Source organism: Salmo salar, chromosome 15 (genome assembly GCF_965601325.2).
Source record: "Salmo salar chromosome 15, fSalSal1, whole genome shotgun sequence".
NCBI classification, from domain to species: Eukaryota; Metazoa; Chordata; class Actinopteri; order Salmoniformes; family Salmonidae; genus Salmo; species Salmo salar.
The window spans coordinates 79100918-79126154 of NC_138305.1; the positions used below are offsets into that span (position 1 = coordinate 79100918).

Here is a 25237-nt window from a genome sequence, read left to right on the forward strand (position 1 = left end):
TCATTGGTGGAGTGCTGCAGAGATGGTTGTTCTTCTGGAATGTTCTCCCATCTCCACAGAAGAACTCTGGAGCCCTTCTCCCCTGATTGCTCCATTCGGCTGGGCGGCCAGCTCTAGGAAAAGTCTTGGTGGTTCCAAACTTCTTCCATGGAGGCTACTGTGTTCTTGGGGACCTTCAATGCTGCAGAAATATTTGTGTACCATTCCCTAGATCTATGCGTCAACACAATCCTGTCTCGGAGCTTTATGGACAATTCCTCCGACCTTGTGGCTTGGTTTTTGCTCTGACATGCACTTTCAACTGTGGGACCTTATATAGATAGGTGTGTGCCTTTCCAAATCATGTCCAATCAATTGAATTTACCACAGGTGGACTCCAATGACGTTGTAGAAACATCTCAAGGATGATCAATGAAAACAGGATGCACAGGAGCTCAATTTCAAGTCTCATAGCAAAGGGTCTGAGGTTTTTGTTTTCTAATTTTAATACATTTGGAAACATTTCTAAAAACTTGTTTTCGCTTTGGCATTATGGGGTATTGTGTTTACATTGAAGATTTTTTTTATTCAATCCATTTTAGAATAAGACTAACGTAACAAAATGTGGAAAAGATCAAAGTGTCTGAATACTTTCTGAATGCACTGAACATGACTTCGTAAAAGTATTTATGTTCCTAACCCTTTTATATATATACAGTTGAAGTTAGAAGTTTACATACACTTAGGTTGGAGTCATTAAAACTCGTTTTTCAACCACTCCACAAATTTCTTGTTAACAAACTATAGTTTTGGCAAGTTGGTTTCGGACATTTACCTGGTGCATGACACAAGTCATTTTTCCAACAATTGTTTACAGACAGATTATTTCACTTATAATTCACTGTATCACAATTCCAGTGGGTCAGAAGTTTACATACACTAAGTTGACTGTGCCTTCAAACAGCTTGGAAAATTTCAGAAAATGATGTCATGGCTTTAGAAGCTTCTGATAGGCTAACTGACATAATTTGAGTCAATTGGAGGTGTACCTGTGGATGTATTTCAAGGCCTACCTTCAAACTCAGTGCTTCTTTGCTTGACATCATGGGAAAACTAAAAGGAAGCGGCCAAGACCTCAACAAAAAAAATAATTGTAGACCTCCACAAGTCTGATTCATACTTGGGAGCAATTTCCAAACATGTGAAGGTACCACGTTCATCTGTACAAACAATAGTACGCAAGTATAAACACCATGGGACCACGCAGCAAAGTAGATGGCATCATGAGGATGGAAAATTATGTGGATATATTGAAGCAACATTTCAAGACATCAGTCAGGAAGTTAAAGCTTGGTCACAAATGGGTCTTTCAAATGGACAATGACCCCAAGTATACTTCCAAAGTTGTGGCAAAATGGCTTAAGGACAACAAAGTCAAGGTATTGGAGTGGCCATCACAAAGCCCTGACCTCAATCCTATAGAAAATTTGTGGGCAGAACTGAAAAAGCGTGTGCGAGCAAGGAGGCCTGCAAACCTGAATCAGTTACACCAGCTCTGTCAGGAGGAATGGGCTAAAATTCAGTCAACTTATTGTGGGAAGCTTGTGGAAGGCTACCTGAAATGTTTGACCCAAGTTAAACAATTTAAAGGCAATGCTTCCAAATACTAATTGAGTGTATGTAAACTTCTGACCCACTGGGAATGTGATGAAAGAAATAAAAGCTGAATTAAATAATTCTCTCTACTATTATTCACATTCTTAAAATGAAGTGGTGATCCTAAATGACCTAAGCTGGGGAATTTTTCCCTGGATTTAATGTCAAGAATTGTGAAAAACTGAGTTTAAATTTATTTGGCTAAGGTGTATGTAAACTTCCGACTTCAACTGTAGTACCGTCACATCCTTTCCCATCACACCATAAACCTACCCTGTACTGTACAATCCTATACTCTTCCTCACATCCCATCCCATATAATTCTGCCACATTCTACATAATGTTTTATATCACTCCATCCTCTTCTGCTTCCAGACATTGCTTCCAGCAGCCAGCCTGCTGCAGCTCAACGGGGTGAGGGATGCCTGCTGCAAGTTCCTCCTCAGCCAGCTGGACCCTTCCAACTGCCTGGGCATCCGCAGCTTTGCCGACACGCACTCCTGCAGCGACCTGCTCAAGTCTGCCCACAAGTACGTCCTGCAGCACTTTGTGGAGGTGTCCAAGACTGAGGAGTTCATGCTGCTGCCGCTAAAGCAGGTAGGGGCCAGAAAGAGTCCTGAAATAGCATGTTATAAGATTTTCCTCACAGAACGACTTGATGTGGCAGCGTTGGGATCTCCTTTAGCTAATGAGTTGCATTGGAATTGCACTTTTGGTGCACTTTGACTTGCGCACTGATGTTGGGAGTCTGTAAGCTGTAGACACACTAGGTATATAGCTCTGGTGAGTGCTGTCCACTTCTCTGGTAGTTAGTATTTCAAATGGTAAATTGAAATACACACTGAGATAGGTTAGCTTAGCATTAGTCTCCTCCCTCTCCGACTCTCCTTTTCTGACACTCTCACCCCTTTTCCGGCAAAAAGAGGACGACATCTGGTCGTGTTCTAACCTTTCCTCAACCCCCTCAAGGGCCTTCAAAGAGCAAGCAGCACAGACAAGTGCGTAGTGCCCTTTCAACACTCACTAGACAGAAATCCTCAGCTCCTTGTCAATCAATGTCTCTTGTAATTTAACTCGTCGTGATCTCTGCCTCCCTGACCCGTACTAGTTTTATGTCACGTCAACTCAGCGTCTGGACTTGTCCAATGACAGCCTTGTTGAGGGTCATACCCTTGAAATGGTAATCAGGGAGAGAACTTCCAAAGATGGGCCCGTTCCAGGCCGACTACATTGCAGACGTTGCTCGCTACCCATGGTTGCTTGTCATGTCATCGACTGCGCAGTCGGGCATCTCATTGCTATATCATGCGATGTGGTTAGCTAGTTAGGCAATGTAGTCAGCCTGGAACACAGCCATGGTGTATGTGTTGTTACAAGATGCCAGGAGACCATTAGAAGTGAATGGGACAGTTAGCAACCTAGCATCATGTGGAAAGAAAAGAACGCTCCATGGATTCTTTGGGAAGATTTGAGGTGTTGAAGTCAATAGTCTGTTAGGGTCTGAGTTGGTCTTAGAGTCATACCTAGGTGTGTTTATTAGTGAAAAGAAGTTTAGAGAGATGGTGTCAGACATGACAGGTTAGGCCAGGGATCGTCAACAAAGATTCAGCCGTGGGCCGTTTAAAAAAAAATTAAAAAAAATATTGAGTGGATGATCAGAGGGCTGGAAGATAATTACAAATAATATGTAGACTGCACGTTGATTGCAAGAAGCCCACATACTGTATGACATTTTACTAAAATGTTACTAAAATGTTATCTTTTCAAACCTTGTTTACATTTGTATACGATCAAATACAGTGAGCTCCTGAAGTATTGGGGCAGTGACACATGTTTTGGCTCTGTACTCCAGCACTTGTGGATTTTAAATGATGCAATGACTATGAGGTTAAAGTGCAGACTGTCAGCTTTAATTTGAGGGCATTTTCATCCATTTTCATCCCACAAATGCTAACCTCCCCTGTTATTGTAATAGTGAGAGGTTAGCATGTCTTGGGGTTATGATATTTGTGCGTCTAACTTTCTCACTCATATTTATTCACGATTCATTCAGGACTATCCGTAATCATTGTAGCATACACATTAGTAGAAGTGTTTAGAATCATATTATGTTCTTGTTTTAAGTGACTCCAAAATTACATTGTTATTTACCATTCATTTCTATAAGGCACAAAATAATCTGAAACGCAACAAAAAGGAACAGCAAATGCAGCCAACACGTTTTTAGAGTCACAAGCTCGATGTAATCATTGTGTGCTAGGAATATGGGACCAAATACTAAACTTTTGACTACTTAGATACACATAAATGAATTTGTCCCAGTACTTTTGGTCCCTTAAAACCTGTTGGGGCTAGGGGCAGTATTTGCACGGCCGGATAAAAAATGTACCCGATTTAATCTGGTTATTACTACTGCCCAGAAACTAGAATATGCATATAATTAGTCGATTTGGATAGAAAACACTCTCAAGTTTCTAAAACTGTTTGAATGCTGTCTGTGAGTATAACAGAACTCATATGGCAGGCCAAAACCTGAGAAGATTCCATGCAGGAAGTGGAAATCTGATTTGTGGAATCACCTTCAACACTTGAGTTAGGATTCATTTAGCACTTCCTAAGGCTTCCACTAGATGTCAACAGTCATTACAAAGTGGTTTGAGTCTTCTCTGGTAAAAACTGACCGAACGAGAGGCCTGGAAAGTTGGTCATAGTGGGAGGGCCATTACTACTATGACGCGGGCGCCCGTGGGTACCCGCTCGTTTCCGAAACGTTTAGTAAGACAATGCAATCGTCCGCCTTGAATATTATTGAAGCTCTGATTGAAAAAGGCCCTAAAGATTTATGTTATACAACGTTTAACATGTTTGAACGAACGTAAATATATATTTTTTGCACATTCGTGACGACAAGTCCCGCGCGCCTCGTACATTATGAGTAGCCTTCGGAACGCGCTAACAAGAAGGAGCTATTGGGACATAAATTATTAACTTTTTCGAATAAAACTACATTTTGTTGTGGACCTGGGATTCCTGGAAGTGCCTTCTGATGAAGATAATCAAAGGTAAGGGAATATTTCCAATAGTATATTTGATTTTAGATGGTTCCAAGATGGCGCTAACCTGTATCGCCTAGCCTATTATCTGAGCATAGCACCTCGTTTATTGCAAAGTGTGATTTCCCAGTAAAGTTATTTTTAAATCTGGCAATGCGGTTGCATTCACGAGATGTTAATCTATAATTCTTTGAATGACAATATTACATTTTAACAATGTTTTCGAATAGTAATTTTGTAAATTGTAGCGCTGATTCACCGGAAGCATTTGAGGGAAAATATTTTCTGAACGTCACGCGCCGATGTAAAATGCTGTTTTTATATATAAATATGAACTTTATCGAACAAAAAATGCATGTATTGTGTAACATGATGTCCTAGGAGTGTCATCTGATGAAGATTGTCAAAGGTTAGTGCTGCATTTAGCTGTGTTTTGGGTATTTGTGATGCATGCTAGTTGCTTTGAAAATGGCAGTGTGATTATTTTTGGCAGGGTACTCCTAACATAATCTAATGTTTTGCTTTTGCTGTAAAGCCTTTTTGAAATCGGACAACGTGGTTCGATTCAGGAGAGGTGTATCTATAAAATGGTGTAAAATAGTCATATGTTTGAGAAATTGAAGTTATAGCATTTATGAGGTATTTGTATTTCGCGCGACGCGATTCCACTGGCTGTTGATTAGGGTGGGACGCAAACGTCCCAGGTTCCCAGACAGGTTAAAATGGGGGGGGGGACTATTTACAAAAAGTGCTATCATTTCTAAACGGTTCACCTGATTTGGATGAAAGTCATTGTACCCTTTCAAGTCCTGGAGTACAGAGCCAAAACGACAACAACCTTTCACTGTCACAATACATCTGGAGCTCACTGTATCTCTCTCTATTAAACGTGACTATACTTTGGATCAGATTCCCAAAATTAAAATCACTTGGAGTTGATTTTCTGGTGTTTTTAGAGTATTTTATGTCCAATGTTTTTTCTTTTTAATTATTATTATGTTTTTTTTTGCTCAGAAAACTTGGGGGGACAAATAAAGTCACCTGGGCCACCAGTTGGGGAACTCAAGGTTAGGATATGTGACAGCTCAGCTGTTAGGCAGGGGCTATAAAAGGTTTTTCTCCCTGACCAGAACACTACACTACCCTCTTTCATTCACTTGTCTTGAGTGAGCTGATCAGAACTCTACACTATACTATACTCTTTCATTCCCTACCATCTTAATGTTACTCGCCTGTCTCTCTTGAGAGTGCACCAAGATACGACAACCCCTCACAGCTTATGCTTGGGAAATGAATGATGACCTGAACTTAATAAAATCAAACCGTTTTGATAGGGTAGCTACTAACTACGAGAGCGATGACATCAGTTTTACGTCCTCACCTCAAACAAACCAATCCCTATATGAATAGGGTGGATCCCCTCCATGAGTGTAAACACAGCATGTCTCTCCCAGATTGTCAAGTCTCAGAACCGCGCCATTATGACATTGTATTGGGCACAGGACCATTAGCCAAGAGTAAAATGGCTAGGTGACGTCTGAAACAGAGCTGCAGGGTAGCCAGCTGTGGCGCTTCTCTCTCGTTCCCCTCTCTCTCACGCTCTCCATCTCTTTAGTTTCATTGCCTTTATCTCTTTTATTCCTCTCTCTGCAGCTGTTATGTGCCCGTCACAGCTCTGCAGCAGGGTAGGATTTATTAACCAACTGCTCTGAGCATCTTTGAGCTCACAGAGCTGTGAAACTCGTGATTTCCTCCTTTTAGACGAGGGGACTGGCAACTGTTCTGCCTGGACCTCCTGGTCATATTCTACTACACATTGTCGTCATGACTGATGTACGCAGACATTTGTTGTGTATCTACTGTCTTTTGCTATTTCTCTCACACACTTTTGACAGGTACACTTTACATGTCAGACAGACACGCATGCGCGCACACACACACACACACACACACACACACACATTGTGTCTGTATATGCTACAGTCGCCTATGTGTTATGTTGAAGGGGATACAGGGCAATACTACTACTAGAGGAACGAACGGAGGCTGTTCATTTTGTGCTATGCTGTACTGTGCTTGACTGGACTGCGCTGTGTTGTGCTGTGTGGATTGTAGTTCCTGTGGATTAGCTGATGCTCTTCCTCTGAGGCTGCTGCTATTCGACTGATCTCAGCAGCAGCTGGCCACTACGGCCCAGCCCCAGTCTGGGAACAGTGCTAGCCTCTCTGCAATACACACACACACACACACACAAACACACACAACACACAAACACACAAACACTGAAGCGTACACCCGCTCACTTGATAGTCACGATCTGATATAGCAGGACACACCCTTACCCATAGCTACAGTTATATGGGTACAGAGACGTTATGAACTCCTGCACTAGGCTAGATACACCACCACATTGTCTCTCGCTGTGGTGCTGGGAATATGATTCATAGCTATTTTCACCATGACAATTGCTTTCATGCACATATTTACCTCGGCTCATTCTAAAAATAGTTGGGAGTGAAATTGACCTTTTGTTCAAGTATTTTCAAAATGAACATGCGAAGGTACATGTGAATGAATGTTTTATTTTTGTGTGATGCCAACTGTGGTGGCCCACGTGATGAGTGTCGTTCTCTCGTTCTCTTTCTGTTAAGGTATTGGACCTGATCTCCAGTGACAACCTGAACGTACCGTCAGAAGAGGAGGTATACCGGGCCGTGCTGAGCTGGGTCAAACACGACATAGATGGGCGCAGGCAGCACGTTCCCTGGGTAAGATTTAGAGGTGCAGCTGTGTGGTTAAGTTGGTGAATCCTGGCGCTTACAACGTCAGGATTGTTTGTGTCCATTCCTGCTGAGGCCACCGTACCAAGGTGTATACGCGCACTACTACAAGTCGCTTTGGATGAAAGCGTCTGCTCCCCTTCCCCTCCCCACTCTAGCTGATGAAGTGCGTGCGTCTGCCCCTGCTGCGGAGGGATTTCCTCATGAGCAACGTGGACACGGAGCTGCTGGTGCGCCACCACTCTGAGTGCAAGGACCTGCTCATCGAGGCCCTCAAGTACCATCTTATGCCTGAGCAGAGGGGTGTGCTGAGTAACAGCCGCACCCGGCCGCGCCGCTGCGAGGGCGCCAGCCCCGTGCTCTTCGCCGTTGGTCAGTGTGCCCCCGAGGTTACCCACCAGGGTACATACACTCACTCACACTCACACACTCACACACACAGACACACACATACATAGAGTGCCTTCAGAAAGTATTCATACCCGTTGATGTATTCGACATTTTCTGTTGCAGCCAGAATTCAAAATGGATAAAATATTTTTTTTCTCACAAATTGAAAACATGTTTTTAGAGATTTTAGCAAATGTATTGAAAATGAATTACAGAAATGTCTAATTTACATAAGTATTCACACCCCTGAGTCAATACATGTTAGAATCACTTTTGGCAGCGATTACAGCTGTGAGTCTTTCTGGGTAAGTCTCTAAGAGCTTTGGACACCTGGATTGTACAATATTTGCCCATTATTCTTTTTTAATTCTTCAAGGTCTGTCAAGTTGGTTGTTGATCATTGCTAGGCAGCCATTTAAGTCAAAACTAACTAGGCCACTCAGGAGCATTCAATGTCATCTTGGTAAGCAACTCCAGTGTATATTTATGTGTTTTAGGTTATTGTCCTGCTAGAAGGTGAATTAATCTCCCAGTGTCTGGTGAAAAGCAGATTGAACCAGTCTTTCCTCAAGGACTTTGCCTTTGCTTAGCTTTATTATTTTTATTTTTATCCCAAAAATCTCAGTACTGATGATAAGCATTCCCATAACATGTTGTAGCCACCATCATGCTTTAAAATATAAATAGTGGTACTCAGTGATGTGTTGTGTTGGATTTGCCCCAAACATAACGTTTTCTATTCAGAACATAACGTTTATTTCTTTGCCACATTTTTTGCAGTTCTACTTTAGTGCCTTATTGCAAACAGGATGCATGTTTTGGAATATTTGTATTCTGTGCAGGCTTCCTTTTCTCTCTGTAATGTATTGTGGAGTAACTACAATGTTTTCCTATCACAGCCATTAAACTGTAACTGTTCTAAAGTCATAATTTGCCTCATGGTGAAATCCCTGAGCAGTTTCCTTCCTCTCCGGCAACTGAGTTAGGAAGGGCGCCTGTATCTTTGTAGTGACTGGGTCTATTGATACACCATCCAAAGTGTAATTAATAACTGCACCATGCTCAAAGGGATATTCAATGTCTGCTTTTTTTTTAATCTACCAATACGTGCCCTTCTTTGTGAACTATTGGAAAACCTCCCTGGTCTTTGTGGTTGAATCTGTTTGAAATTCACTGCTCGACTGAGGGACCATACAGATAATTGTATGTGTTGGGTACAGATATGAGGTAGTCTTTTCCAAATTCATGTCAAACACTATTATTGCACACTGATTGAGTCCAAGCAACTCATTATGTGACTTTTAAGCAAATTTTTACTCCTGAACTTATTTAGGCTTGCCATTACAAAGGGGTTGAATATTTATTGACTCAAGACATTTAAGCTTTTCATTTTTTATTAACATCATTCCACTTTGACATTCTGAGGTATTGTGTGTAGGCAAGTGACACAAAATCTCAATGTAATACATTCTGGCTGTAACACAACAAATTGTAGAAAAAGTCCAGGGGTGTGAATACCTTCTGAAGGCACTATACATACATACATACATACATACATACATACATACATACATACATACATACATACATACATACATACATACATACATTGTATATTGGGGTCATAGGCAAACCCAACAAATACACATTCTTTAATTTCTGAATCTGTAGACGCCATTAGGAAACAGGGATCCTGAATTTGGCCCTTTAGTTAAAATCTAACTTGTTCACAGATACATAAAACATAACCTTTTCAAAAATTACATTTGAAATAGATTGGATACAGCAATTATTCGAAAGAAGTTTGGCACTTACCATGTCTAGAAATATTTGTGTCTTTTTTTTTTTAGGGCATTGCACCTGTAAAAAGTGAAATGTTGGCCACTGTGTTTTAATACCCATATATCTATAGATACACTACATGACCAAAAGTATGTGGACACCTGCTTGTCAAACATCTCGTGCAACAGAGGACAGACTATATTTGCGCGCTACGCGCTTCAGCACTCGGCAGGCCCATTCTGTGAGCTTGTGTGGCCTACCACTTCCTGGCTGAGCCGTTGTTGTTTCTAGACGTTTCCAATTCACCATAACAGCAATTACAGTTTACCGGGGCAGCTCTGGCACGGCAGAAAGTTGACAAACTGACTTGCTGGAAAGGTGGCATCCTATGACGGTGCCACGTTAAAAGTCACTGAGCTCTTCAGTAAGGCCATTCTACTGTCAATGTTTGTCTATGGAGATTGCATGGCGGTTTGCTCGATTTTATACACCTGTCCGCAACGGGTGTGGCTGAAATACCCGAATCCATTCATTTGAAGGGGTGTCCACATACTTTTTTATATATAGTGTATTTAAATGACTGCTTCAGATATTTAGATGACTTTGTTTTTGTCTGTGTGTTTTGCCCAGGTGGCGGCAGTCTGTTTGCTATCCACGGTGACTGCGAGGCCTACGACACGCGGACTGACCGCTGGCACATGGTGGCATCCATGTCCACTCGGCGGGCACGGGTGGGCGTGGCAGCCATTGGCAACAAGCTGTACGCGGTGGGAGGGTAATAACTGACCTCATCAGACCATCCTTTTACCTCTAGATGGTCTGGATTCGGGTATTCTCGAAGCCATCACTAATGCCGTGCTTGCTAGCTAGCTAACTGAAATGGAACCATCCTCAACACTGGAAGATTACACTAATGTTAATTATGTGAGATAGCTCGGTTAAGTTTACGTTAACACTTTACATGACACCCACTGTCATAACACGTTATGCCACGGTCATAACCATGTCATATGTCATAACAGCTGACATAACTTGTCATATGGTCATAACACTGTCATGACCCATGTATTTCCACCTGTTGTGACATATATTGTGTTATTTTATGGCTGATTATGACACCTACCCACATTTTTTTTTCAAATTTGTTTTTTCCTGCCAGGAAGTTTGTTTTCGTTTGAAAGTTTCTCTTAAATCCTTTGTTTTTGTTATATTGAATATTTTACAGTCATGTTTTTTTCATCATATTTTAAATAACTTGTAGAAAATACACTTTTTGACACTGTCAAGAAGCATTATGACCATCATAATCAAAAAACCAGATAGGCCTATCACGTGCATGCCCTTATGTCAGTCATCAGTCAAAAAGAAGGTGTCTTGTCCTTCTGAAATCTGCTCGTGCATTCATCCCAGTTATCAGCACCAGAGCATTGGGGTAGGTGATTGTCTGACATCAATGTGTGTGCAATCACAATGATAATTTAACATGGTCAATTTACTTTTTTATATAACATACAGTAGCCTATGTGTCAAAAGTATGTTTATGGTCTAATGGAATGTTTTGCCTTGTGTGTTAGGTTTTGTGGGCTTTGACACATCTGTAGGTGTCATAACCAGCCATAAAATAATGCAATATATGTCACAACAGGTCTACATATGTGTCATGACAGTGTTATGACCATATTATAACAGGTCAAGTTGGTTGTTGAACATTGCTTGGCAGCCATTTAAGTCAAAACTGTAACTAGGCCACTCCAGAGCATTCAATGTCATCTTGGTAAGCAACTCCAGTGTATATTTGGCCTTGTGTTTTAGGTTATTGTCCTGCTGGAAGGTGAATTAATCTCCCAGTGTCTGGTGGAAAGCAGATTGAACCAGGATTTCCTCAAGGATTTTGCCTTGAGCTGTATTCTTATCCCAAAAATCTCAGTACTGATGATAAGCATTCCCATAACATGATGCAGTCACCACTATGCCTTAAAGTATAGATAGTGGTACTCAGTGATGTGTTGTTAGATTTTCCCCAAATATAACATAACGCTTTGTATTCAGGACATAAAGTTAATTTCTTTGCCTAATTTTTTGCAGTTTTACTTTAGTGCGTAATTGCAAATAGGATGCATGTTTTGGAGTATATGTATGTCAGCTGTTATTACATGGTTATGACCGTCTCGTAACATTTTATGACGCTGGGTGTCAAGTAAAGTGTTATCAAGTTTACAATCTGTCTGAAAGAGAAACTAGAATTAGGGGAGATACAGTATCTTGTAATCCAATTTCTCATTCAAGCAAACACGTTGAGTTATTGGCATTGGGTATAATAAGATAAACAGTTAACTGTGGTAGGAGGAAACTGTTGGAAGACTAATATTAGCGGTCCCCTCAAGTGTAATTATGCAAATTCCGACTTTTGAAGCCAAGGCACGTCTTCTCTACCCGAGAGGGAAACAAAACAGATGCCTTTGTAAATCAAGAGAAAGATGGAACAAAATAGTATCTGATGCACTACTCTCATTGTCTGCAATGTCAACGTTTTATCCAGGTGCTACTGATGGAAATTAGCTAGATGACAAACTCCTGCACATCTACCCTATCGAATAGATAAACAGATAATAAATGAATTCAAATGTATTTTATTTAAAGAAAGTTTCTTGAATTTAACTGTTAACACAGTACAGTTGTGAAGACTTGCTTAACAAAGAAAGCCTCCTTTTGAGATGAGATTAAAGGAAGAAACCTGAAGCGGAACTAGGTCCCCTATTCACAAAGGGTCTCAGACTAGGATTGCTGATCTAGGATCGCCCCCCCCCCCCCCTTATTCTATATGATGAAAAAGTAAAACTGATCCTTGATCAGCACTTCTATTCTGATACCCTTTGTGAATATGTGCCCAGACCCTAGCGACAGAGCCCATCCTCTTATGGTTAGGCCAATCATAAGAGGATGGGCAACTTTGATGGGGGTGGGGCCACCAAAAAACAGAACTCATCATGAGGGGCCACAGTGGCTCGTGGGTCTGCGTACCACGTCCATATACCCTCCCTCCACCTTGCAAGCAAAACATTTTAGTGGTCCCCCTCGTGACAGTGAAGAGAAAGCTATTTAGCAATTTTATAACAAATTTCATGCAATTCTACTCAATTTGCCAGGGGGCGGAGAGAAAAATGTGCAGTTTTACAGCTAATTTCCTGCAATTCTACACATTTTGCCATAGGGTGGAGCAAATTTTAGCAGTTTTTAATCTGATGATCAATGGGCCCCACCCTGATCGGTTATTCGACCATGCTTACTAGAAGTTTAGATAGCTAGACTAACTCAAAAAATAAAAAAACGTTTTGCTGACATGGGCTAATTGAGTCACTGCTGATGCACAGCCAATTTTCAAAAGGGCACCTTGAGTATTCTATTATTCTAAGAGTCTGACTGATCCGCGGGCCGCCAGTGGCCCAACCCTGGCCTCGATACACTTCTCTTTCTGATATACTCTGGTCTCCCTCAGGTATGATGGCACCTCAGATTTGGCCACCGTGGAGTCCTACGACCCTATCACCAACTCCTGGCAGCCTGAGGTTTCAATGGGGACGCGGCGGAGCTGTTTGGGCGTGGCAGTGTTGCACGGCCTTCTGTACGCCGCCGGTGGTTACGACGGAGCTTCCTGTCTCAACAGGTACAAAAAAAATATATATAGATAATTATAAGCGTGTGTTCAAAATGCTGGACTTCTTTTGAGCTTTGTCACAACACATTTTGACTGTCACGGATGCAAATACTGAGATGACATTTGTATATAATGAATGCCCCCCTCCACCCCAACAGTGCAGAGCGGTACGACCCTCTCACCAGTACCTGGACCTCCATCGCTGCCATGAGCACCCGAAGGAGATACGTCCGTGTGGCCACTCTAGGTGAGCAAGTGTTGTCCACCTCTTGTGTGATTATGTAATCTATTGAGAAAGGATATACTTATGTATGTTAACCTGGAGCAGGGATGGGCAACTGGTGTGCTGCCCCCTTTTTGTAGGGCCGCTGATAATTTTTTGGGGGAAACTCATTCGGCGTCTCAATTTACTGTTGTGAGTTAGAATAATCAAATCCAAATCAAACTTTATTTACCACATGCGCCGAATACAACAAGTGTAGACTTTACCGTGAAATGCTTACTTGCAAGCACTTAACCAACAGTGCAGTTCAAGAAGAAGAAAATATTTATCAAGTAGGCTAAAATAAGTGTGCAGGGCTACAGGCTAGTTGAGGTAATCTGTACATGTAGATGTGGGCGAAGTGACTATGCATACGTAACAAACAAACAGCGAGTAGCAGCAGTGTACAAGAGGGGGGGTCAATGTAAATTGTCCGGTGGAGATTTTTGTGAATTGTTCAGCAGTCTAATGGCTTGGGGGTAGAAGCTGTTGAGGAGCCTTTTGGTCCTAGACTTGGCGCTCCGGTATTGCATGGCGTGCGGTAGCGGAGAAAACAGTCTATAACTTGGGTGACTGGAGTCTCTGACAATTTTATGGGCTTTCCTCTGACACCGCCTATTATATAGGTCCTGGATGGCAGAAAGCTTGGCCCCAGTGATGTATTGGGGCGTTCGCACTACCCTCTGTAGCGCCTTACAGTAAGATGCCGAGCAGTTGCCATACCAGGCGGTGATGCAACCAGTCAGGATGCTCTCGTTGGTGCAGCTGTAGAACCTTTTGAGGATCTGGGGGCCCATGCCAAATCTTTTCAGTCTCCTGAGGGGGAAAAGATTTTGTCGTGCCCTCTTCACAACTGTCTTGGTATGTTTGGACCATGATAGTTTGTTGGTTATGTGGACACCAAGGAACTTGAACCTCTCGACCCGCTCCACTACAGCCCCGTCGATGTTAATGAGGGCCTGTTCGTCGCACCTTTTCCTGTCGTCCACGATCAGCTCCTTTGTCTTGCTCACATTGAGGGAGAGGTTGTTGTCCTGGCATCACACTGCCAGTTCTCTGACCTCCTCCCTATAGGCCGTCTCATCGTTGTCGGTGATCAGGCCTACCGCTGTTGTGTCGTCAGCAAATTTAATAATGGTGTTGGAGTCGTGTTTGGCCACGCAGTTGTGGGTGAACAGGGAATACAGGAGGGGACTAAGTACACACCCCTGAGGGGCCCCAGTGTTAAGGATCAGCGTGGCAGACGTATTGTTGCCTACTTTTACCACCTGGGGCTGCCCGTCAGGAAATCCAGTTGCAGAGGGAGGTGTTTAGTCCCAGGATCCTTAGCTTAGTGATGAGCTTTGTGGGCACTATGGTGTTGAACGCTGAACTGTAGTCGATGAACAGCATTCTCACATAGGTGTTCCATTTGTCCAGGTGGGAAACGGCGGTGTGGAGTGCGATTGAGATTGCGTCATCTGTGGATCTTTTGGGGTGGTATGCGAATTGGGAGTGGGTCTAGGGTGTCTGGGAGGATGCTGTTGATGTGAGCCATGACCAGCCTTTCAAAGCACTTCATGGCTACCGAAGTGAGTGCCACGGGGCGGTAATCATTTAGGCAGGTTACCTTCGCTTCCTTGGCACAGGGACTATGGTGGTCTGCTTGAAACATAGGTATTACAGACTCGGTCAGAGAGAGGTTGAAAATGTCAGTGAAGACACTTGACAGTTGGTCCGCGCATGCTTTGAGTACACGTCCTGGTAATCTGTCTGGCCCAGCGGCTTTGTGAATGTTGACCTAATTAAAGGTTTTGTTCACATCGGCTACCGAGAGCGTTGTCACACAGTCATCCAGAACAGCTGGTGCTCTTGTGCATGCTTCGGTGTTGCTTGCCTCGAAGCGAGCATAAAAGGCATTTAGCTCGTCTGGTAGGCTCCGTCACTGGGCATCTCGCGTCTGGGTTTCCCTTTTGTAGTCCGTAATAGTTTTCAAGCCCTGCCACCTCCGACGAACGTCAGAGCCGGTGTAATAGGATTCAATCTTAATCCTGTATTGACGCTTTGCTTGTTTGATGGTTTGTCTGAGGGCATAGCGGGATTTCTTGTAAGCGTCCGGATTAGTCTCCCGCTCCTTGAAAGCGGCAGCTCTAGCCTTTAGCTCGATGCGGATGTTGCCTGTAATCCATGGCTTCTGGTTGGGATATGTGCGTACAGTCACTGTGGTGACGACGTCATCGATGCACTTATTGATGAAGCCAATGACTGAGTTGGTGTTTTCCTCAATGCCATTGGCTGAATCCCGGAACATATTCCAGTCTGTGCTAGCAAAACTGTCTTGTAGTGTAGCATCCGCGTCATCTGACCACTTCCGGATTGAGCGAGTCATTGGTATTTCCTGCTTTAGTTTTTGCTTGTAAGCAGGAATCAGGAGGATAGAATTGTGGTCAAATTTGCCAAATGGAGGGCGGGGGAGAGCTTTGTATGCATCTCTGTGTGTAGAGTAAAGGTGGTCTAGGATTTTTTTCCCCTTGTTGCACATGTGACATGCAGGTAAAAATTTGGTAAAACTGATTTAAGTTTGCCTGCATTAAAGTCCCCGGCCACTAGGAGCGCCGCTTCTGGGTGAGCATTTTCTTCTTTGCTTATAGCCTTATAGAGTTGTTTGAGAGCGGTCTTAGTGCCAGCTTCGCTTTGTGGTGGTAAATAGACGGCTACGAATAATACAGATGAGAACTCTCTTTGTAGATGGTGTGGTCGACAACTTATCATAAGGTTCTCTATCTCAGGTGAGCAATACCTCAAGACCTCTTTAATATTAGACATCAGTGCAATATACATGGTGCAATTTTAAAATTTGCTTGCGCATCAGCAGTTCTTGTGTTATGTCAATAACTGACAGTCATTTAATTAGCCCATTTCGGCTAACATTTTTAGCTAGCTATCTAAACTTTCTGCTAAACTTGTAGTAATCATGGTCAAATTACTGACCGGGGGCCCCCCATTGATCAAAAGATGTCATGTTAAAAACTGCAAACATTTGTCTCCGCCCCATGGCAAAATGAGTAGAATTGCAGGAAATTATCTCTTAAACTTCTCTTTGCTGTCTAGATGGGACCGCTAAAATGTTTTGCTCACGAGGTGGGGAGGGCCCCCCAACTAAATTTCGCTTAGGGTCCCCAAAAGGCTAGGGCCGGGTCTGACTGCATGTGTGGGTATGGATGTGGGAACACAGACCCACGAGCCACTGCGGCCCCTCATGATGAGTTCCAATTTTTTGTTGCCCCTACCCCCATCAAATATGCCGGTCCCTGGCCTACCACTCGCTTCCTAGTAAATATGGGCCACATCCAACATATTTTATTTTTGCAAGCTGATATGTAGAGTTTTGAGCTTATTGTCACAGCACTCGCTCTCTCGCTCTCTCTCTATAGATGGCAGTCTGTATGCAGTAGGAGGATATGACAGCTCCTCACACCTAGCAACAGTGGAAAAATATGAACCACAGGTAATAAACAAACAGACAGATCTCTGTCAATATGCACATTAAGACATGGGGCCAGTTTCCTGGACCCAGATTAAGCCTATAGAAGAATCTCAACTAGGCATGATTTTCAGTAGCCTGGTGGAACAAATTTGATCACTGCGTTCACCATTCTGTTAAATAGAATGGTGAACATAGTGATCAGGCTTGTCCCACCAGGCTATATTTTAAGTCCATGACTAGGCTTAATCTGGTTAAAACCGGACCATGAAGGTGAACTTTTGCCCAGATCAAAAAGGAGAAGCTAAGTTTTGAGTTCAACCTCAGCTCAAAACTGACCAACAACCCTTTGATTGGTCGGAACAGAGTAACGCGTGGACGGCCATCGCCAACATGCTGAGTCGGCGCAGCAGTGCCGGGGTGGCCGTGCTGGAGGGCATGCTCTATGTCGCCGGGGGCAACGACGGCACCAGCTGCCTAAACTCGGTGGAGCGATTCAATCCCAAGACCAACGCCTGGGAGGGGGTGGCGCCCATGAACATCCGCAGGTGGGCACCGCCAGCCGCGTCACAATTACTACCAACCACCTGTAGCTATAACTGCATAGTCAATGCATGCATAGAGCCTTCTCGCTTCTCATAAATGACTGGTTTCAGGTTTTCATTCCTTAATTCCAGCCCTTTCTCAGAAAATTATCTGAGTTTCTGAAGGAACCGGCATACACAGTGGGCCTCAGAGACCAGGATTTGAAGATTCAAATGAAATTAGTTTCTCACTCACACACAAACATACACACACGCACACAATGGGAGATTTGAGTAAGGAACCTGATAACAGTGGATGCTCCCGGCCCTATAAATAAACCATTGCTGTAATCAGTAGTATGGCTCATATTCATCTAGAGCCTGCTCTAGTCTCAGCAGAGTCATATTGAATAGGAAGAAAAGGAGGGACCTACCTTAGTTTGTATAGAAGAAACACCTTTTTTAGCTTTCCGTGGCAAAACATTTTGTTGCGTTGTGCACTAATGAATACGCCCCAGGCCTCCATTTACACTGCATTGAGCTCAGTCTTTAGCAACAGGCTAGTCAGGGAAGTCATTCTGGTTTTCTTTTCTGCCTAATAGCTAATTGATCAGTTAATGTTAATGAATGGCCAGCAGAACTGGGTTAAAATACTATTTGAGTTAATTTGAAACACTGCTTGATTGAGCTTGCCTGTTGCAATGGAACCAATAGGAAGAATGTGGGTGGACATCCTGTCACCTCTGACCACAGAACAATTCTACATGTTGAATCACCACTGTTTGTCGACACCCAGCAGGTGATCGCTAACACACCCGCTGCTTTTAGCTGTTAGTCTTTGTGGTGTGCCTGAGCTATTACTGAGTCTGCACGTTGTCATGTCCTCCCACAGGAGTACCCACGACCTGGTGGCTATGGACGGCTGGCTGTACGCGGTGGGCGGCAATGACGGTAGCTCCAGCCTCAACTCTATTGAGAAGTACAACCCACGCAGCAACAAGTGGGTGGCGGCCTCCTGCATGTTCACGCGGCGCAGCAGTGTGGGGGTGGCCGTCCTAGAGCTGCTCAACTTCCCGCCGCCCTCGTCGCCCACGCTCTCTGTGTCCTCCACCAGCCTTTGACACGGGGCTAAGCTCTGGCTGACCTCAGCCTCGGCCTCGGTTGCCACCGCCCAGCCAGGCCCCAGCAAGAGACGCAACTGCTCTGTGTGAAGAGGGAGTGAGAGGATGCATGTACTTTAATCAGGTAGCGAGAGGGAGAGTGGAGAAAATGGCTTGAGAGAGAGTGGGAGGGGTACAGTTAGAGGGAGAAGAGGTGATGGGAAGAGCGAGTGAGAGGAAGAGTGAAAGATGGAGAGAGAGAAATGCACAGAGGGTGCTGCTGGATCTGGTCTCTTTCCCTGAAGTCTCACTGTATTACCGCAAAGATACCAGCTTCTAGTCTATTGAAGAACACAGGAGAGTTTTCCTCAGATAAAGAGGTTGGAAAATACCACCATTTGCAATCCAGTGCGTATAATTTTAATTTAGGAATGTAGCTATCGACTGGTTCTGCCATGCATGTTTACTGACATTGTGTCCTGGCAGGCAGGAATTAAAATGAGTAGTGCAGCTGTATGTGTCACACTAGGTGGCATTAACGGGCAATGTTGTTTACCATCTTACCCTACGGACGAGCCTTGTGTAATAGGGTGATGTTGCCCCTAAACATTTTCCAGCATTTCCCCCTTAAATGGTTAAGGTTAGTATTGGGGAGGGGAAGCTGATCCTAGATCTGTACCTAAGGAAAACGTCAACCAACCAGCTGGAGAAGAAGGAGAAAAAAAAGAATGTAGCTATTGATTCGAGATCTATCGTTACTCGAAACTGTAAATTAGTTTTAATTCCTTTAAAAATATATATAAGAACAGATAATGATGTTGAATTATTTATTAAATGTAAAAATATATAGCTAATATATTCCGACAATTTCAAAGATGCTTTGTGAAAAGCAAATGGACCATTGCTATGACTCGAGTGCCGTATTATTTTTCTTTTGTTGTGTTAACGTCGTGCATATCATTGATGGAAGTGTGTCAGAGAGGATGTCAAAAGTGGGAAGTTGTTCAGTTTGAGCGTTGACTATATCAGAGTGAAGGATTGATAAGTATTTCTTAAACTGATGAAGATATCAGGGCCCGTATTTCATAAAGTGTCTCAGGGTAGGAATGCTGATCTAGGTTCCCCCTTATTCATAATGATTTAAAAGGCAAAAGTGATCCTAGATCAGCATTCCTACTCTGAGACACATTTTGAAGACGGGCAGAGGTCAACTGAAATATCTTTATTATTTGTAAAGGACAACAGTTAAAAGAAAGAGGTTTATTTTGTTCATGACGTGTTTATTCTTTTGTTGGTCGGTACCTTGACTGAAAATGTTAAATATTTTTCAAAAGTTGCCTTGTCACTGCCACATGTATGACACAACCGATGTCATTAGTAGTTATGGCAAATGATGTCCAATACTGTTGTATGGAAGGCTATGGTATGCAAGCTTGCTTGTCCGCTAGCTAATTAGAAGACCCCAATCCATTGTATAGATCATTATCATTCATAAACACATAGTGGTATCACGATTATGACAGCTTTGAAATGGCTAAAGAGCAGAAGGTTCAAGTAATGTGTAGGCAAATTAACACAACACCAATCTTAATACTTGACACTAGCTGCGGTAATGTCAATGTGGAAACACTTATGGTGCTGTCATTTTATGTTACTTACTCATAATACCTCTTCCTGTATTGTTGAAAAGGATCCAAACTTACCACACCGATGTTTACGTAGTAAACGTGTGACAACATGTAGTATAACTCTAAGCTCTAACGATACTCTGGAACACGTCTATCAGATAATACCATTCTTTGGAAGTTCCACAAAATGGCACACATCAAAGCAAAGGCTGATTGGTTAAGGAAATGAAGCTGTTCCTACGTACTCAATGCTGATACTTTACATGAGGTTAAAGAGCTGTATCAGCCAAAGGTACAATAGACCACAACAGGTCCTAAATTTAGTTTTTGACTCGTCACGGTTAACTAGGTTCAATAAATAGGCTATGTAGCGCAGTGTGATAAAATGTAAAACTTCTGAGAAGTTATTTATTTTCCTTTTTTCAAAGGATTTTGTTGATCTGGTTTTGTTTTTACTGAAAAATCCCCCAGTAATGGTTAGTTCTTACAGATTATTATCTCCAGTAATGGTTAGTTCTTGCAGATTATTATCTCCAGTAATGGTTAGTTCTTGCAGATTATTATCTCCAGTAATGGTTAGTTCTTGCAGATTATTATCTCCAGCAATGGTTAGTTCTTGCAGATTATTATCTCCAGTAATGGTGAAGTGTCTTGTCCCCAAATCGCAAAAGTGGTTGCAATGACGTCTTCTGTGACGTCATGGTTAGGTTGTATACAGATTGTTTTAAGAGGTCTTTTTAGCGACCAGAAAAATACTTATTTAGCTGGTTGTAATCTGGTATCTTACCAGGCGTCTCTACAACCAGAAAACCTATTTACAACCAGAAAATGACGTCATTATAACGTTCCATGCCAAATTTTACACGGTGGGTTCGTCTGAGCTCATAATGTACCATGAGTGAAATCTACACACAACCACACAAGAACTTGGCCTCCATTTCGTTGAATCAAATGTAAATAAGGAATTACCCAAATTCTCGGATTTAATGCATTGTCAATGTGACTGTAGCTTTTTTAGTTAACACATTATTGTTCGATGTGACATGCATAGTTTATTTATAATATGTTGTTATATCTATCGAGAAAATGTATGGAGAAATGTTGCACTATTGTGAAATGGAGCAATACACTGTATAGAAAATAAATAAAGATGCTTTCAGGTGTGAGGACCCAGGTTGTTTATGGAGTGTATTTTCAACATAGCATCTTGTGAGAAATTGTTTGAAATATGTATTTTCAACGTCTTTCCCCCAGAAAATACTACTTTTCAATGTATTTTCAACATTTTGTGTTCATAGGGTAAGTTCAGTTGAAGGTTGCATTGCTAACAGTGTGTGTGTTTGTGTGTGTTGCTATGCCCACTACGGTATCGTTAAGTATCGTCCCAGCATGCTCTCCTTTCACAGTGATCTGAGTGGACAGCTGAGCACTCTCACTTTACCCCTCATGACCTCAGTCACATAGTATGCACACCTGTGGCTGCTTTTGCTTGTGCACACAGAGTACACTCACACAAACCTCTACACACACACACACACACACACACACTCTCAACATCTACTCAATACACTAACAGACAGTGCAGTGAATATTAATGATAAAGCTTACTGTTAGCCATTAGAAAGAACTGGTACACTGCAACGTGTCAGAATTCTGTTAATGAGGTTTCTGCTGTAAAATGGAAGCCTATTCATGTCTCTTGGGGGCATATAAAGTGGACAGTTTTAAAGGGTGGGTTAAATGATGTGTCTGCAGTCTGCACAAGTCAATTGCCCTGTAGCCCTCTGTCCCCTGTGGTCCTGTGGGTGTTAATGAGTTTACAGCCTGGCGCACACTCGCAGGCACCGCTATGTAGCCAGTCACGCAGTGGAGCAGAGACAGAGACCGTCCCCTACCCACCTTTTTTCTCCAACAGGTCAGTACCTCAGGAGTAAATGTCAGTTGGCATTTCATTGACGAGCATTTAGGGGTCGAGACTCGAAAACCGCAGGTCCGGGACAAGGTAGCACGTTCAGTGAACAGGTCAGGGTTCCCGAGCCACAGGCAGAACAGTTGAAACTAGAGCAGCAGCACAACCGGCACATAGACTATTGCAGCATTGAGACTGGTGGGTCAGGGGACACTGTGGCCCCGTCCGACAATACCCCAGGACAGGGCCAAGCAGGCAAGATATAACCCCACCCACTTTGCCAAAGCACAGCCCCCACACCACTAGAGGGATATCAACAGACCACCAACTTACTACCCTGAGACAAGGCTAAGTATAGCCCATGAAGATCTCCTCCACAGAAACAAGCCTGAGGGGGCGCAAAACCGGACAGGAAGATCACGTCTGTGACTCAACCCACTCAAGTGACGCACCCCTCCTAAGGACGGCATGGAAGAGCACTAGTAAGCCAGTGACTCAGCCCCCGTAATAGGGTCAGAGGCAGAGAATCCCAGTGGAGAGAGGGGAACCGGCCAGGCAGAGACAGCAAGGGTGGTTCGTCGCTCCAGTGCCTTGCCGTTCACCTTCGAACTCCTGGGCCAACCTACACTCAATCATAGGACCTACTGAAGAGATGAGTCTTCAGTAATGACTTAAAGGGTGAGACCGAGTCTGCGTCTCTCACATGGATAGGCAGACCATTCCATAAAAATTGAGCTCTATGGGAGAAAGCCCTGCCTCCAGTTGTTTGCTTAGAAATTATAGGGACAGTAAGGAGGCCTGCATCTTGTGACCATAGCATACGTGTAGGTATGTACGGCAGAACCAAATCGGAGAGATCGGTAGGAGAAAGCCCATATAATTCTTTGTAGGTTAGCAGTAAAACCTTGAAATCAGCCCTAGCCTTAATATGAAGCCAATGTAGAGATTGGAGTAATATGATAAAATGTTGGGATTCTAGTCTGGATTCTAGCAGCTGTGTTTAGCACAAACTGAAGTTTATTTAGTACTTTAGCCGGAGAGTAGAGCATGACAGTAGACTAATCTAGAAGTGACAAAAGCATGGATTAGTTTTTCTGCATCATTTTTGGATAAAAAGTTTACGTTTTTTGCAATGTTATGAAGATGGAAAAAAGCTGTCCTTGAAATATTCTTGTTCGTCAAAAGAGATCAGGGTCCAGAGTAACGCCGAGGTCCTTCACAGTTTTATTTGAGACGACTGTACAACCATCAAGATTGTCAGATCCAACAGCAGATCTATTTGTTTCTTGGGACCTAGAACTAGCATCTCTGTTTTGGCCAACTTTAAAAGTAAAACATTTGCCGTCATCCACTTCCTTATGTCTGAAACACAGGCTTCCAGGGTAGCCAATTTTGGGGTTTCATCGAAATGTACAGCTGTGTGTCGTCCGCTTCGCAGTGAAAGTTGACATTGTGTTTCCAAATGACATCGCCAAGAGGTAGAATGTATAGTGAAAACAAAAGTGGTCCTAAAACAACCTTGAGGAACACCGAAAAGTACAATTGATTTAGAGGACAAACCATCCACAGAGACTAAATTATATCTTTCTAACAGATCTAAACCAGGCAAGAACTTGTCTGTGTAGACCAATTAGTTTCTAATCTCTCCAAAAGAATGTGGTGATTGCTTTGGGTCAAAAGCAGCACTAAGGTTTAGGAGCACGAGCACAGATGCAGTGCCTTGGTCTGACGCCATTAAAACAACATTTACCACCTTCATGAGTGCAGTCTCAGTGATATGATGGGGTCTAAAACCAGACAGAAGTAAATATTGGTTATTTGATCTCTGAAAAAGATGTGGCAGCCTGACTAGGTTTAGGAGGATTAAACCGCTTGAAACAAAATAATGTAAAGTCGTTGTGAAATTGGTTGTTGGTTATTTGATACACTACATGATACACTACACTACATAACCAAAAGTATGTGCTCGACAAACATCTCAATCCAAAATCATGGGCATTCATATGGAGTTGGTCCCTCCTTTGCTGCAGGATTTCAGGATTTCCAGTAGATGTTGGAACATTGCTGTGGGGACTTGCTTCCAGTCAGCCACGAGCATTAGTGAGGCTGGGCACTGATTCTGGGAGATAAGGCCTGGCTCGCAGTCGGCGTTCCAATGCATCCCAAAGGTGTTCGATGGGGTTGAGGTCAGGGCTCTGTGCAGGTCAGTCAAGTTCTTCCACACTGATCGACAAACCATTTCTGTATGGACCTCGCTTTGTGCATGGGGGCATTGTCATGCTGAAACCGGAAAGGGCCTTCCCAAACTGTTTCCACAAAGTCGGAAGCACAGAATCATCTAGAATGTCATTGTATGCAGAAGCGTTAAGATTTCCCTTCCCTGGAACTAAGGGGCCAAGCCCGTTCCATGTAAAATAGTGCCAAACCCAGACTCGTCCGTCGGATGCCGGATGTTGTGATTCATCACAAGCTTTATACCACTCCAGCTGAAGCTTGGCATTGTGCATGGTGATCTTAGGCTTGTGTGCGGCTCTTTGGCCATGGAAACCCATTTCATGAAGCTCCCGACGAACAGTTCTTGTGCTGACGTTGCTTCCAGAGGCTGTTTGGAACTCGGTAGTGACTGTTGCAACCGAGGACAGACGATTTTTACACGCTACGCACTTCAGCACTCAGCGGTCCAATTTTGTGAGCTTGTGTGGCCTACCACTTCGTGGTGTTGCTCTTAGACATTTTCACTTCACACTAACAGCAGTTACAGTTGACCGGTGCAGCTATAGCAGGACAGAAATTTGATGAACTGACCTTTTGGAAAGGTGGCATTCTATGACAGTGCCACGTTGAAAGTCACTGAGCTCTTCAGTAAGGCCATTCTACTGCCAATGTTTGTCTATGGAGATGGCTGTGTACTCAATTTTATACACCTGTCAGCAACGTGTGGCTGAAATAGCCGAATCCACTCATTTGAAGGGGTGTCCACATACTTTTGTATGTTGAATAAGTAAAGAGTCAGCAATCTCTGAAAACCGATGTGGGAACATGACTGTGTGATCTCT

At 43.2% G+C, this 25237-nt stretch overlaps 1 protein-coding gene across 7 annotated transcripts in view; it reads left to right on the forward strand.

Annotated features, from left to right (window-relative positions):
* The window catches only part of LOC106572137 (kelch-like protein 17), a 36334-nt gene extending 14893 nt beyond the window's left edge, over positions 1-21441 (forward strand). For 5 of the 7 annotated variants that reach the window (XM_014146006.3, XM_014146015.3, XM_014146009.3 and 2 more), the window contains 9 exons: positions 2011-2232; positions 7340-7456; positions 7627-7870; positions 10271-10415; positions 13137-13304; positions 13454-13542; positions 16971-17044; positions 17387-17568; positions 18437-21441. In XM_014146006.3, the coding sequence (XP_014001481.1) occupies positions 2011-2232; positions 7340-7456; positions 7627-7870; positions 10271-10415; positions 13137-13304; positions 13454-13542; positions 16971-17044; positions 17387-17568; positions 18437-18665 (1470 nt within the window). In that variant the 3' untranslated portion in view covers positions 18666-21441. The remainder of the gene's footprint in view (positions 1-2010; positions 2233-7339; positions 7457-7626; positions 7871-10270; positions 10416-13136; positions 13305-13453; positions 13543-16970; positions 17045-17386; positions 17569-18436) is intronic. The other 2 variants (XM_014146007.3, XM_014146016.3) reach the window with 1 other exon arrangement.
* The last annotated feature ends 3796 nt before the right edge of the window (positions 21442-25237 follow it).